The 16,689-nt window shown below is 36.7% G+C and overlaps 1 protein-coding gene across 4 annotated transcripts in view; it reads left to right on the plus strand.

The window, feature by feature from the left end:
* Positions 1-16,689, plus strand: part of col16a1 (collagen, type XVI, alpha 1) — a 76,015-nt gene that overhangs the window by 26,893 nt on the left and 32,433 nt on the right. For 2 of the 4 annotated variants that reach the window (XM_079878854.1, XM_079878856.1), the window contains exons 9-22: positions 1,413-1,445; positions 8,279-8,314; positions 8,875-8,931; positions 10,067-10,102; positions 10,719-10,763; positions 10,908-10,946; positions 11,061-11,123; positions 11,807-11,851; positions 11,988-12,083; positions 13,760-13,798; positions 13,987-14,031; positions 14,315-14,350; positions 14,962-15,075; positions 15,815-15,850. In XM_079878854.1, coding sequence (XP_079734980.1) covers positions 1,413-1,445; positions 8,279-8,314; positions 8,875-8,931; positions 10,067-10,102; positions 10,719-10,763; positions 10,908-10,946; positions 11,061-11,123; positions 11,807-11,851; positions 11,988-12,083; positions 13,760-13,798; positions 13,987-14,031; positions 14,315-14,350; positions 14,962-15,075; positions 15,815-15,850 — 720 coding nt within the window. The remainder of the gene's footprint in view (positions 1-1,412; positions 1,446-8,278; positions 8,315-8,874; positions 8,932-10,066; positions 10,103-10,718; positions 10,764-10,907; positions 10,947-11,060; positions 11,124-11,806; positions 11,852-11,987; positions 12,084-13,759; positions 13,799-13,986; positions 14,032-14,314; positions 14,351-14,961; positions 15,076-15,814; positions 15,851-16,689) is intronic. The other 2 variants (XM_079878855.1, XM_079878857.1) reach the window with 1 other exon arrangement.

The raw sequence follows: 16,689 nt of genomic DNA on the forward strand, positions 1-16,689 counted from the left end.
GTTACTTTAAAAAAAACTGTCATGTTTTGCCTACGTGTGCATGAGATCATGCACAAATTATGGTGTGTGTGTGTGTGTGTGTGTTAATTTGAGGAATTTTTCCATAGTTTTAACCAGACAGCATCACAGCTGTGAGCTTAAGCTCAGCACACACACACTTCCAGCCTTTCCCTTAAAAAAAAGAAAAAAATCAAACATGCTCCCATGTTTTCCTCTGACCCAGGTTACTGTCTTGTAGCATAGCAGTCTGTGTTTTACGACGGACTGTAATGAGTTCCAGGCTGTGTTGGACGCTGCTAGCATTAGCCTACTTCTGCATTAACCCCTTCCTCCTACGCAGATCCTCAATCCACCCCGCATTAAAGTCCCTTAAAATCACAGCATTCCTCAGTCATTGCTTTCTTTTGAGCTCACCGTCAAGGAGAAATTCATGAGCTGAGACGTGCACGGTTGCAGCTAAACAAAGTTCCCTGCATTATTCATGCGCTCATTCCACTAGGGTTTTTGGAACAGGTCATCATAATTCTCTTCCATCCTGTGCAAGCTTGAACACCATGTCCATTTCGAGTTCTTTTCAGAACCCTGTTTTTAGTGTTTGCTATAGTATCAGCTATTTCTAATCTGGATCTCAGGGTATGACTGGAGATTAGGTACTGAGCACTTTTCTTCCGTACTTTTTTTTTTTTTAATGATTTCTCTTTTCTTTTCCATGCCTATCCAGTCTGATCAGCCTTCCCTATGCTATGTTTGCTTTCTCTGCTCAGACATGACTCAAGGATTTACTTTCACATGTGCTCCACAAACACATCTTTTGTTTTTCTGTCTATCGCTTATGTTCTCTTTCAAATCATGTCCCTCCTCACTGCACTTCCCCCTCTCTTTTCCTGCCAGTTCTCCTCCTCATTTTGCTCTCTTTCAAAAGAGTCTCATTCACTGTTGATCATACTGACGAAACTCACCGTAAAAGTATACGACAATACAAACAGATCTATATTAAGCAAACACTTGAGTGCGCCAACATCAGGTCAGCAGAACTTTGTAAGATAAGAATAAGGAGTAAGAGAAGGTGTTTTACGTACATAGGCAATTCTAGACCCTATTTAGGGGGCTTCATCTTTCATCTCAGTCCCTCCTAAAAAATTGTGATTATGTGATCTCTCTTTATACTGCAGTGAGATAACAAAATATAGGCAAAACATATTTTAAGATATGTCAGTGCAAGTTGCTCTCAGTTAAGACAGCTTAAACATGCATTTTAGTCTGAGACTAGGCTTAAGCCTTGTCTGTGAAACCGGGCACTTGATGTGAAACTGTTTTACTCTGCAAGCAATTATATATTGGTTATGAGGACTGCCATCGTGTTTCAGAAATCTGAACTTTTTTGTCCGTTTCTTTGTTTTTATGTTCTACAGGCAATCCTCGGATCCAAGGAACTGGCGGAAAAAGTAAGTTATTTGAATTAAGTCTATGATTTATGAATAGCAACAGACCGTCCCAATTATGAAGCTCCAAACCTTACATAAAGAAGTGCGGCCCCAGCAGATTCCACCCAATAGCTAGAAATTCAGTTTAATTGGTAAGTAATTTGCTGCGTGCTGAGTTTCAGTGGGAAGAACATTGACACTGACCCTGATAAACACAGAAGATAATTTGCTACTGATAACAGATCATATTGTGTGATAATACACCAAATGGATCCAGAGAGACTTTTGCTTGGTATAAATGTGCTTCTCTGGCACAGTACGAGAATACCGCGCATGTTTCTTACACAAAACTCCTGTTAGTTTGTCACCTTTCCCCCTCTCTGCACCCACTCAACACTCATCGTTTATAGAGAAAAGGTATTACCTGCTTTCAAATAAAATGCAAAGCCTGAAAATGCCAGTATTTGAGTGGGATGCAGCAAGTGGTATTTGTGGTTTTGGTATGATTCACAGAGCTAAACAATGGGTCAATGGCCCTGTCCCAAATTGTTTTATATCATTGCTATTGTAAAATAAAAAATAAAAAAACTTTATAAAAACACAAATGAAAATGAAAAACTATGCCTTGACAACTAACTGAAAAATTACTAGTATTCAAGTATACTATGAATTATTAGTATAATTATTAGTATAATTAAAGTATACTATGAATCTGTCAAAAAAAACAAAACTCAAGACTCTTCCCTCCTTTTATTTTTGTTTATCTATCTTATTAAAGCACAAATCGAGGTTACAATGAGGCACAATGGAAGTAAACACATTTTTTGGAGTATTTAAAAGCAGATGTCTGAAGCTTACAGGCCTGGTTTCACAGACAGGGTTTAGATAAAGCCAGGATTAGGCCTTAGTTAAATTACATCGTGACCGGGAGGTTCACTTAGTTTGGTCGTGGCCATAATAAACTCGTGAGAACGTGATAATATGTCGTGGCCGCGAGAAATTAATTCGTGGGAATGTCATATTAACTTGTGGGAACGTTATAATAAGTAGTGGCCACGAGATCCTATGTTGAGAGAACAACATATTTTTCTCGTGGCCACGACTTCATACTGTATGTTGAGGGAACGAAATCGATGTCTCGTGGCCACAAGTTAAATACATAAACAACCTTACGTGCGTGACCATAGCAACCTGGAATTATCAGAAAAGGATAGGCCTATGATAAGAATGACAAAATGTCATTGCGAAAAAATATAAATTGGATGTAATTTATAACACAGAAAAGGTTAGTATGTGATTTTTTTCCCACAAAATTAATATTAACACACATTTTGTTTACATCTTGTGGCTAAGTAGCTATTTTAGCGTTAACAGGTTGGCCCCATTTACCTCCATAGTAAGTCCTTCGCTGTAACTCAGATTTGAGCTTTTTTTACAGAAAAGAAAGGACAAGTTGAAATTAAATTTTGTGATGATCAATATTATGCCACGAATGCTCCTGATTAAGCTTAACTTGTATTGAACCAACCCTGAATATTCCTCTAGCATAGCAATGAGCTCACAATCGGTCAGACAAACAAACTCTCTTAAAATGATATCATCTCTAACAGTAGGCTCGCATATAAATCCATCGATTCATGCGAACAGAGCGAGTGCGTGCAAATCTCAAGGAGTTGATTTTCATCATGTTGCTTTCTTCTGTGTGCACCTCTGGAAAGAATGAATCAGCCCAGTGCGTCAGCCAACCGTTCTCAAAGCTGCGGCACGGGCACCTTCTCTCTTACCCCACCACATCAATGCGAGTTAACCGCCTGTTGGCTGAGCAAAACTCCACGGGTAGTAGATTTAGTTTTAATTGTGCTCCTCCTCCACACTGTAAAAAATTATTTTGTTGACTTAACTCATTATTTTTTGTTATCTCTTTGCATGGATATTTTTAAGTTAAACTAACTTATTTATAAAAGTGTACCTGACAAATTTGGAAAAGTTTACCTGACAAGTTATGAAGTACAATGAACTGATTTAATTTAGTTAAGTTAACTTCGAATTTAAGTTAAGTCAACTAAAGTTAAGTTTTCTAAACTATATCCAATGAGTTCACCAAACTAAAATTAAGTTTTCTAAACTACATCCAATAAGTTCAGCCAACTAAAGTAGTGTTTTGAAACCTGCAGCAGACAGCAGTACCAAATAATTAATTACTACTAGAACATTAATTTGTAAAATACATTTGATTTTTTTTTTTTTTAATTATGGAAAATTAACGATCACTGATACAATTTACAATAGTTAAGTCACCTTTATTTATTTAGCACTTTTTACAATACAGATTGTATCAAAGCAGCTTTACAGTGATAACATGAAAATAATACAACAAAGTTTGTTTCTAGAAGAAAATTGCGTCATCTTCCACCTTAAGTAAAGCAGATCAATAATATTGTTGAATATTAAATGTCCGCAACTAAGCAAGCCAAAAGCCAAGGCAACAGTGGCAAGGAACCAAAACTTCATCAGGTGACAGAATGGAGAAAAAACCCTTGGGAGAACCCAGGCTCAGTCGGGGGACAGTTCTCCTCTGGCCAACGAGCGAAGTGTATGATTATGATTCAGGCAGCATTACAGATCAGAAGTCAGATTGGATCAGAACATTCAGAATGTTTATCCAGTTCCATCTGATTGGAAGTCGGAGTCACGCCAGTATGTATACGAGTTTGTTGAGGATCAGTGCTGATGGCTGTAGTGTCAATGAGGCCTTTACAGGGCTGATGAGGCTGGCACTTCAGGGATGTGTTGTGGATGAGTCCAGGCGCAGGTCCACCACCTGATCTAGATACGGCCCGGATCCGGCTGACTTCAGTAAACCCTGGAATAAACAGAAAGACTAACATTAGCATAGATGCCATTCTTATGATGTAACAAGTACATCAGGTGTTATATACAATACAATTTTTTTTTGCAATGAAATTGCAGAAAACAACCTCATGGAAAGGTGTTTTACACCTGTCTCAATGCATCTCTTGTGGATTCATTTGTTAAATAACATTAAACAAGATCAACCCACAGCATTCAATATAGAAACATCCTTTGTTCCAAAAGAAACCGTTTAAACATTGTTAAACACATTAAAGACCTATGAATTGGCTTAAATGCCATTTTAATATCAACTAAGTTACCAATTATTTATGCTCTCAAGCTTCAACAAATTCATCAATTAAACTAAACACTCTAAAATGCCATTCCCACAACATACCGACACATGAAACATCCTGTTCACAACATTCCTTTCAAAAAGAAACTCTGAAAAGCATTAAAGGTTTTGTTTAAACCTCGTAAGACTTTCGTTCATCTTCAGAACACAAATTAAGATATTTTTGATGAAATCTGAGAGCTGGCTCACTTCTTCATAGACTGCTGGGTAATCGATGTCTGCCAGCCCAGAAAAGTTCAGGTTTTACTATTGTAAAAACATCGTTACAGTAGTACAAGTGACTACAGTGGCTCAACCTTAAGTTTATCAAGCGACGAGAATACTTTTTGTGCAAAAAAACACCCAGACTTTTTTCAACTATTCATTTTATTTTGTGTGGGCCTCTGAATGAGCTCATGAGAGCGCCACAACGCATGTGCGAGAACTGAGAAGATGACGCTCGCGATCATTTGATGGTAAAGTGTAAAAGGTAAGCCATTCATTTTGCGGCACTGGTAAGGCACTTTTACGTTTTCTTCTTGGTTTCTCACGATTCGAACATCCAGGAAATGCAGACTTTAGAACCATTTTAAACACTACATTGAGACCCATCTGTGTCATATTCTCAGTTCTCGCGCATGCATCGTGGCGTTGTAGAAAATGAAGAGTTGAATAAAGTCATTATTTTTGTTTGTTTTTTTGCACAAAAAGTATTCTCGTCGCTTGATAAACTTAAGGTTGAGCCACTGTAGTCACTTGGAGTATTTTACCAATGTTTGTACTAACTTTTCTGGACCGGCAGAATGAAATTGCCTAGAAGTCTATGGAGGAGTGAGACAGCTCACAGATTTAATCAAAAAAATCTTAATTTGTGCTCCAAAGATGAACGAAAGTCTTAACCCGGATTTTCACCAACTGCAGAACGGCTGCGGATCGGCTCCGCTGCGTGTCGGCTCTGTGCTGCATCATCCTTCAATACCCACCAGGTCTGGATTTGTTGTGGAATGGCTGCGGCCATGACTGACAGCTGCGGTCACAAGGACCCACGACATCTCGTGAATTCACGTATATGATCGCTGGATATAAGTGCTGAATTGCTGTGGAGCTCTCCGGCACCCGGCAAAAATAGAAGCTCTGCGTATCTGCTCTGGAGGGCTGCAGATCGCCGGAGTCGGAACGCAGCCGTTCCGCATTCAGAGAAAATACACACATTGACTTTAATGGAAAGCTATTGACTCCACCGCCGTTCCGGAGCGGATGCGCAGCCGTTCCGCAGTTGGTAGAAATTAGGGGTTATGGGGTTGGAACAACATGAGGATGATTAATTACAGAATTATTTTACAATAAATGATTAATGCATGAAAGAATTTTCATTTTTGGGTGAACTAACCCTTTAATATTTTTGCTTTCAAATGCCTAAAACTTCAGACTACAGGTTTATAAACGATTCACATGATGAATTTAGGAAGATGGTTGAAATGTGTTCTCAAATTACAAGTGACTCAAACAGGCATCACTGAAACATGCAGTGTTTCAATCACAACCATTTCCCATATTAATAAAAACAGTCACATTTAAAAGTACAGATATAACAAGTTACTTATTACCCACATCAATTCAAATTGATAGTTAATTTTAAGAATTCCCAAAGATTACTGTGAAAACTCACCTGTATCTGGTGCTTTGCAACTTATGTAGTGACTGAAGTAAAAAAAATCCGGTTGGTGAACAAGCGTCAACTTGACAGAACCTGCAAGTCGGACACGAGGAAATACAATGAGATGATCTTCTATGTGCAAAACACTCTGATTCGATACACTCAATAATCTTAAATTCGTGACAACATCATGACATCCTATTATCATTTTCTTAAAACATGAACATAAGCGCGACGACATGGCACAAGATCCAAACTCCGTATAGTAACTTAATAATGAAAACATTCAAACCACAGACGTATTAACTTAATTGTACATCACCCATATCGATTCAATTTAACATTTACTTTTGTAATTCAAAGATTGTGGTCAAAACTTACCTATATCTGGCGCTCTGCAACTGAGTTGAATTGAAGTGACTGAGGTAAAAAAAATTCCGGTTGATGAACAAGCTTTAGTCAAAGTACTTGACTGAACCTGTCAACACGAGAAAGTACAATGAGCGAATCTTCTATGTGCAGAAATACACTCAATAATCTTAAATTCGTGACAACATCGTGAGCAATTCACCCTATTATCAAGATTTCTTAAAACATGAACGAAATGGCGCGAGGCCGGCAAAATCCAAACACTGAATAGTAACGTTAGCCTAATGAAAACCGTTACATTTCAAACCACAGACGTATTACTTGATATATTTATATCACCCATATCGATTCAATTTGACAGTTACTTTTTTAATTCAAATATTATGGTGAAAACTTACCTATATCTGGCGCTCTGCAACTGAGATGAAACTGAGGTAAAGAAAATCCGTTTTTGTCCGCTTGAACGAGCTTTTAACTTGAAGCTTGAACACAAGGAAGTAAAAAAAATCAGCGAATCTTCTATGTGAAAAAACACTCTGACTCGAAATGGATAATATAATTCTAAAACAAACTAAAAACTTGCATCCACTTTCACTTACTCTGTATCACTCCTTCTGAACATACGTATAAGGTCCAACAGGGAAAATCATCCAGTTTCCGCGGGCTTCTCGAAAATTCTCAGAGAGAAAAAAATGATTCACCGAATCATCTTGAGAGGTTCATTTTCATGAATCGCCCACGATGGATTGAATCTGACCATGAATAAAAACTGAAACAGCTAGACAATTTTTTTGTGTGTCTAATTTAATTAATTTGTGCTCATAATTTTAAATAACAGTAATGTTTTTAATGTAGGCTAACGTTACACACTAAAATAATATTGAAGTTTAGGTTTTAATGCAGTCTACCAGACAGCAAGATATATAGATAAATTAAGTTTAGTTTACTAAGTTTAGTTTACAAAGTAAATTTACTTCTATTAAAGTCATTTATGCTCCATTAGAGTATAATTGAAGTAAAACCAGCAGAAAATTTAGTGCAGTTGTTTCAACTTACATTTATAAGTTAAAATAACAATTATACTTGTTAATTCAACAGAAAATCGCGTGCAGTTGTTTAAACATACATTTTTGAGTTAAAATAACAATTTAAGTTGTTCATTCAACTTTCAGTCTAGTTGAGGACAAGAAAACTTAAAATTTCTTGTTGTCTGGACAATCTAGTTATCTCTACTCACAAAAATAAGTTGAAATAACTAAATTGCAAAAATATTTTTTACAGTGCACTGAAAACGAACAGTTATTTATTAGTATTTCACTTTGGGTGCCCCCCCTCCCTTATAGCAGTGCAGCTGGCTTTGGTGAACATTGCCGTGAGTAGTCTTCTGTTCTTATTGATCTTTGTCTCCCGTGAGAGAACCAAGCCAAGCTGAAATGACACGCAGTCGGCAGTCGTGGTCCTGCGTTCTCCCATGCCGATTAACATTATGTTGCACTGCCACCCGCAGGCCAACATATGTTACAACGTCAAAGGCAAAGCTGGATTAGAGTAGAGTGGAGGAAAAAATACTACATCCAAAAATCATACTTTAGAAAATTAGTGGTCATGGATAGGAACAACTGGGTTTTCTCTTTTTTCCAGTGCGCAGGCTGTTTACTGCTCAATGAGGAATCGAGTGTGGGTATTCACATTCAGTTTGTAGTGTGCAGCATGTATAATGGCTGTGTTGGTAGGCAGCAGGATTTGCATGCATGAGTGTGCATGAGCCCTGCGTGCAGTGTTAGCACGCCCTTGGAAAGAGATGCATTTACATCTTTGAAAATCTGCCATAGATTTAGGATGCTTGTAAAGTTTGAATGTTTAAAGTTTGGCCAGACTTTCTGCTACCTTTGAGGAATTGTATGAGAAGCAGCCAATGCACTAGTAAAGCTACATGCACTGTGCAGTGTTCTTAATGCATTTTGCTTGGAAGAAAAATGGCAGATTTGAGTTTTTTTGGTGCAGTGCCAGATATTTTTGCACAGTGTCAAGGATTGATCAGGGCTTTTACCACCACGTCACATGCTCTATTCCATATTTGCATGTACACAATTAAAATCTTGGCACAGTAAACACATTCACTGTGTATGTTTTTTGCTTTTGGCCCTTGCCAGCTTAGTCCAAGCTGGTCTTTTTTTACAGGGGGTTTATATGAAATTGTGTTATACATGCAGTACATTCTTTATTGTATATTGCAGGTTATCCAGGAGGGTTATGCGAGTCAGTCAGGCCTCAAAGGAGAAAAGGGAGAGCAGGTAAGGAATGGCAATCTTTGAGCAAGTATGTTTGTGTGCAAAATCCCACTCTCTGTCCAGGCCTGAATAAATGATTACAGCGCTGTTTAGTTTGGCATTTTAAACAAATGCCTCATTTGGAGCTAGCTTCTGTGCAAGTGATCCAGCTTGGCCAACTACTCAAAACTTTCATTATTACTGGCATCTATTCGCGCTTCAGGTCAAAAAGTGACAGATTTTTTTTTTCTTCAATGAAATTATTGTTCTATATTTTAGTTCGATAATATATTTTTTTTTTTAATATTTTGTATTTTTAGGGGATTTTATGGTACTAGGTTATATTTATGCAGTAGTTATAATCCATTTATTTACTTTTTGAGAATATGAAATTTCCAACTTAAACTGTCATAAATCGTTAATGCTTTGGAGCACAGACTTGAGTTTCGTCTCTTTTTAAAGACGACACTTGGCAGATTCTTGCTGAAGTGAAAAATGTTTAAAAAAGTGAAAATTTTACATTTACTGTTGTGAAAAATGCACAAAAATACCATTTTAAATTTTTATATGAAATATGTATTTTCCAAAACGCGTTTCACTCTAAAAATGTGAGAAAATCAAAGCCATAAATCTAAACAAGCTGTGTTTCAAATTTAAGGTTGATATCTCAAAAAAATTGCTTTCATTAAGATTTTGTTTTGGCGAGTACCAAATGCTTCCACTAGATGAAATTCGTCGCCCATTTGTTTCCAATGCCATCATTTTTGACCGCGAGGAGCACAAGTGTGACTTTTTTTTCAGGACCATTTAACCTTTTTTAATTTGTGTGTGTGTGTGTGTGTGTGTGTGTGTGTGTGTGTGTGTGTGTGTGTGTGTGTGTGTGTGTGTGTGTGTGTGTGTGTGTGTTCACACAGCAATTGCCAAAATCTTTACCAAGTTTCGTACCATTCCGAAAAAAAAAACCTAACATATTTTTGGTCAAAAATGACCGAAGAGCACCAGAGGGTTAATATATTAATTACTTTAATGAAGAACCCTTAATGTAGACAACATTAAGAGTCTTCAAGATGGGGACTGATACGAGGCATTTCAAAAGCAAGACTGTTGCTGTATAGTGTGTGATATTGTTCCTTAAATTGTTCATATAAAATGTTCACAGGGTTTGGACTGTACTGGTGCTGGAGTTCCTGGACGAGTGAGTCAATATGGTTTTTGCATTTGCATTCTGGCACTGACATAAAATAACATCAATGTTATAACATATGACATAAAAAATGCTATATATATCAGGCCTTATATATATTTTACATTTTCAACAGGTCTAATACATATATTAGGGCTGTCGATTTAACACGTTAATTTAATTAATTAGTTATGTTCAAATTTAATAACGCATTTAAACGCTCAATTTTGCCAATGCAAATAATACTTATAAAGTCAGAGAAGAACTGTTGTGCGTCTCAAGCAAATCAATCTGGCCATTAAAGAGAGCCATTTACTTAATTCCTGAATGAATCAGCCGCTTGAACGAATAGAAATCGTAATTAATTAATTACATTAATTAATCGCCACTTCTTGTAATAAATTACATAAAAAAAATTGTATTCTCTTAACAGCCCTAAATGGCCTATATATTAAAGAATATAAAATAAAATATATTTTAAATTAGATTATCAGCATAGCAATTTGCATGAGTCTTAGTTTCATTTTAGTAGAAATTTAAATTAGATTATCAATCCCAGATTTTCTTTGTGGTCTCCTCTGAATGTAAATGAATTACTTGGATGACATGCTGTATCTGTGTGTTTTAGTGCTTAGAAGGTGCTAAAGGGGAGAAAGGAGAGAAGGGCGAGTCGGTAAGTGTGTGCGCCAACCTTGTCTTTTAGAGAGAGAGGTGGGCGATCGAATTTTTGTTCAACAGGATTCACTGAAGCAGAGGGGATATCTTGATACTATTTCTGGCTATTGATTCGCCCATTTCTCATTCTCTTACGTTTCAGGGTCTGGCTGCCAACTGGGGGGAAGCTATAGGAGTGAAGGTAAAGGAAGATGGCATCGTGTTGATATAATGTGTATGAGTGTATTAGAGCTCGCCACTTACTTCTCTCTCCATTTCTGTCTGTCTGTCTTGTCTCTCTCATATGCGTACTCAGGGGGACAAAGGGCAGAAAGGAGAAATCGGAGCCCCAGGTCTGGCCGGAAGTCCAGGCAAAGATGTAAGTGACTAGCATTTGATGTGAAACTCAAACATGCTCTTTATTTATGCCCTACTTTAAGTACATTGTATATTCAGCATGCCTCTAGGTCCCCTCCTTCAGACATGTTGGTGTATTTCAGTGTCTCGCTGCAAGAGTGTATTCAAAAAATAATGAACGATTGTGTAATCTATCACATACACACTATGCACATATTTTCATTTTAAAAGGATTTTAAAATCCTTTATATTGTTTAAAGTGGCTCCATATATTCAAAGCGCTCAGCTGCGAAAAGCATTATGTATTGGACTCTTATATACTCTCTGCTGCCTTTTCTTTTGATTAGCTATCTCTTTGGGTGTTAAATCTTCTTAATGCTGCATAGATTACATAAGCCAACAAAGAGCCACAAATCAATGCAGCCTTATTGATTCTTTTAAATGGATAGTCGGGTTGTATTATGCTTAATCTTTTCTATTCCGTATACAAAGCATATCTAAGGGGATGGCGAATATGGCCGAGCCAGCTAATGCATACTTGGAATTTTCCTTTGCACTGTTTATCTATCTAAGCCTCAAGTCCTCGGTGAACTGACTTGTTTGATTCCTGTTGGAGGGTTGTTATGTAAGCAGTGTGATACTGCTAATGCCAATGTTTGAGATGAACTCAAGCTAATGATCTTTTTTTGGTCTTGCCGGTCATAGGGTCGAGCTAATCCTATTTGTGTGGTGGGCCCCAAAGGACAAAAGGTAAAACGGATTGATCCTCTTGGGATTTATTTAACGGTTTTCTGAGATACTATAAATGAACACTAGATTTGTGCTATCATTATTTTTAGTGCTTGTTATGCACAGCCAGTGTTTCTCAGCTCTGATTAATTCACAGGGCGTTCCCGGTGTGGTCGGTCCGGAGGGGCTTGCAGGGGAACCAGGACGCCCAGGCATTCCTGGACTGCCCGGAGTTGGGAAACCAGGACCACCAGTAGGAATATTCATCATTTAAATACAGTCTTTCTAGACAATTTTATGATTCTAAATAGAGGTTTTATTACCTTTTAAAGTTACAGCATTTTGGATGTATTGTTTTTGAGTTTGTTGGATAGAAGTCCCAAAATAGCATTAAATTGCAAAAATAGGAGAGCTCTAAAATTGCTAGAAAGTTCAATATACAACGTAACTACTTGTGATTATTGTCAAAATGCACTGAGATTACCTTGAGTTGACTTTGAAAATGACATTTTGTCACTTATTTGATCAGACTGCCAATTACACCAGATTTGGGGGGAAAAAACTAATACAAATCAATGAATTAAAGTATTTTTTAAGTCATTATATATACACTACGGTTCACAAGTTTGGGGTCAGTAAGATCAAAGATCATCTATCAAAGAATAAAAAAAAATAAAAAAAGTATCAGAATTTTACAAGAACATTATACAGCACAAATGTTTTCAACGTTAATAACTAAACCTGCATATTAGAATGATTTCTGAAGGATCTGAAGGATATTAGAATGATTTCTGACACTGAAGACTGGAGTAATGATGCTGAAAATTCAACTTTACCATCACAGGAATAAATTACTTTTTAAATGTATGAAAATATTTCAAAATATGACTGTTTTTACTGCATTTCTGATCAAATAAATACAGCTTTGGTGAGCATAAGAGACTAAAAAACTAAAAAATATTAGTGACCCCAAACTTTTGAACAGTAGTATAGAATTTAATAATTAACATAGAATTAAATAATTAACACCTAATTTGGGTTACACTTTAGTTTAGGGTCCAATTTTTACTATTACCAAACTATTAACTACGACTTTTACCTCAATAAACTCCTAATTACTGCTTATTAATTGTTAGTTGTTACGTTAAGGTATTGGATAGGATTAAGAATGTAGAATAAGGTCATGCATTAATATGTGCTTTATGAGTACTTATAAACAGCCAATATCCTAGTAATATGCATGCTAATAAGCAACTAGTTAATAGTGAGAATTGGACCCTAAAATAAAGTGTTTCCATAATTTGTTAACAAAAGCTTATGATTCTTACACATTTTGTTCATTGTGATAATTTTCATAAATGAACACAACTTTTATGAATTTTGAAGCGTAAACAAAATCAACAGGAGTAAAAATCGAACCTCACCACGGTCACATGACTTCAACGTCACCATCACTAAGCTTCTGACAACTCTTTTAGTCTTTGTTTAAAACATTTTCCCTGAAAGTTTGAGTTGTAATAGTTTGCAAGAGTGCGATGATGAACGCAACAGTGAAATCGGACTAGTGAGTAGATGAGTTTACCTGTTCGGCTGATGATGTTTAATCATCGGCAACCTCTGTGGTCCCTTTTATCCACTTGTTGGCAACCTTGTTAGACAAGTAAAAGCTTTAAAAAAAATCACAATAGAGTATTACTGAAGTATTTTATATCGTAGAATAAAACGTGACAATATCTTGAGCTTGTATTCACCTTATTCCAAGCATTTAACCCAAAAAATTCATTAAAAAAACCCATTGACTTTAGGATGATGGAACCAGAAGTGCTAAAATGCTAACTCGTTTCCGGGATTTGGCCTACGAAAATACGTAATCCCTGCACCACTCTAGTGTAATAATCAGCACCTTAAACATTTGTCTTTTTCTCACAGGGGCCCCCTGGTGGATCTGCAGAATCTAAAGGGGAGAAAGTATGTTTACCATTACATACCAGAGTATCTTTGATTATTGAGACTGAACTACAGGGATGTTTTCTTGCGTTGACCCCAAAGTGATGAAGATGTTAACTTATTTTTAATGTACACGTACCATTTCCTCCCTCAATGTGTCTCATCCAGTTTCATATGTGCTAATAGCAAAACAATCTGTACATGTCTAGGGGGATTCTGGGATACCTGGTGTAGACGGACAGACTGGAGATCCTGTAAGTGCATTTTTTTCTCATTTTGACCTATAGAGAGATGTCAATGTGAAATGATGGTGTGTGCTGAATTGCTAATACGCAAGAAGCTAATTATCCTGATTTTCTATCACTATCCTGATTGTTCTGTCACTGTAAGGGACAAAATGTGTTTACTATCATCAGCACCATAATTAGTTTTATTACCACTGGAGCTATCAGCACATAATTTGCATTTGCAACTGAATGAGCTTCTGCGGTTCTAATCTTCATGCATACCCATTGACGTGTTTTGGTTTGCTGACAGGGTCCGAGAGGTCCTTCGGGACACAAAGGCGAGAAGGTAAGCTAAAGCAGTCTCAATTTTTTAGATTTTGCATTAAAATTGCTATTGCGTGTTGATTCTGCTCAGAATTCACAGAAAGTCACAGTGAATATTCTTGCTTGTTATTTCTTTATTTTCTATTTAAAGGGACAGTTCACCATATAATTCTATTTAAAGGGACAGTTCACCATATAATTCTATTTAAAGGGACAGTTCACCATATAATTCTTTACTCGTTATTTACTCACTCATCTCATGTTATTCAAAACCCATATTACGTTCTTTCTTGCATGGGATGATTTTTTTTTTTTTTTCATAAAAAACCCTTTTGTTACTTGAAATAAAATAATTGTTAGCTGAAATAAAATAAAAGTAATTTATTTTATTTTAGCTAGTTTATTTTAGTTAGTTTATTCATATTTAGAATCAGCTTTTTTATATTTTCAGTTTTTATTTTAATTTTAAGTTTTTCATCTAATTATGTTTTATTTTAGCGTTGTTTCAATTAACAAAAATGTTTTTAGTAATTAACTATAATAACCCTGAATCATACAGGTTAGGAACAATAAAAACGCGAGTAAATGATGGCAGAATTTGTATTTTTTGAAAATGCTTCTTTCTTTTCTTAGGGAGAACGGTGTGAACCATGTCCAGCGATCTCTTCGGAGTCTGGCATCACCGTGGCCAAGCAGGGGCCTAAAGGAGAACCAGGGGCCCCAGGCAAAGGAAAACAAGGCCCACCTGTGAGTTTACTCCGAAACCAACCAGAGAAACTGCTTGTGATTATCACAAAAAGCTAAAAGCAGTTCATTATGTTTGATTCAATGTCTCTGTGTAGCATCCTGAAACTTTTTTTTAAATTCTATTACTCAAATCTGTGCCTGGTAGGCGCTTTATCGTTGCAAAAAGATGCTGTTCACCTCAGTGGGCCCGCCATATTTGTGTTTGCCAAGCTCGATGAAACAAGCCAACAATCAGCGAGGTATTTTTCGCCTGCTGTTGTTGTGTTGAATGAGAAATGCCGTCGCCATTCTACTACCCTCTCGATGAGTGAACAGATATTCTATCATGATTCATTATAGCTTCAGTGACCTTCAGGTCTCTCTTTTCATCCATGAAACATTTCCACCCTCAAAGTTTAGACCACTTTCCACGTCAGATTCCATTTTACTCAGTGACTACGGTAAAGGCCCTTTCATTTTTAGCCCATTAAAATTTCTCCATTCTCTTCTGACAAAAAAGTATTCTATGCGGCACACCATACAAAGCGCTTGTTCGTATTTCTCTGTAACGATTTCCAATACCATCACGATCTATTCCTCATACCTAGTTATGGGACAGAGAGTGAGAGCGTGGGATGCAGAAAGTGACAGGGTGCAAACGCGGGACATTGGCAGTGGGGAAGCTGTGGTCAGCTAGGATGATATTAGTGTCATGATTAAGGAGAATGATGCTCATACTCATATGGCTCTCTTTTCATAGGGCCCTGCAGGAATGGATGGCAAATCAGGAGAGAAGGTGTGTGTTTACTGCTTACTTGTTTCTTACTGCATAGAAACACAGTATAACACATGAATATATCCATGAATAGAGGGGGGATATCATAATTCATGTGCTTGCTAAGGCAAGCATCACGAACAGTATCGCTCCTACTTACTATGTGATATTCCAACTAACCCTTAGACTTTCAGTATTAAACATCAGCATGTAACGTGTCCTGCACCGTTTGTTGTATAGAAGTACCTCAAATCATATGCTATTACTTTTGACTTAAAATTGTATCATCTACAATTAACACCAGCCAAATCTTTTTGAATTAAAAAATGACTAATAAAACTGGGCATTCGCAAAGCACCAGCGAGTCTATTGGATGAAAAAATAAACTACTCTAACACCAAGAACGCTATTTTTCCATGGGCACATTTTTTTTCAATCATCTTATTCTGTTCCCCTGTGGTCCACTTATAATGTTAATCAAGATTTCTTGCACTAAAACTAGTCATAATTTAGCTTATGTTACCATTTTCCACCCTCTCTCTGACCCTTAGAATTAATTGGGCTGTTTTTGCTACTTTACATTTCAGGCTTTAGTGTAAATACCCTCTTTGCATGAGAAATTAGAAACAACACTTTTGACTATTAGTATGTATCCAACTTCCTTCTTATTACTTAATTACTGACCAGGGCACTTTATATCTGTTGTTGATGTGCAAATGCGCCATGATGTGTTAATATTTTCATTCTTGTTACATCGCAAACTTCTTTATAGTGAGCCATTTTTAACAGCTTGCGCCTGCTACTGGATTTACTGAAGACACCCAGTGAAAAATGAGTGATGAAAAGTCGTGGACACAGTT

The sequence above is a fragment of the Squalius cephalus genome (genome assembly GCF_949319135.1).
Source record: "Squalius cephalus genome assembly, chromosome: 8".
NCBI lineage: Eukaryota > Metazoa > Chordata > Actinopteri > Cypriniformes > Leuciscidae > Squalius > Squalius cephalus.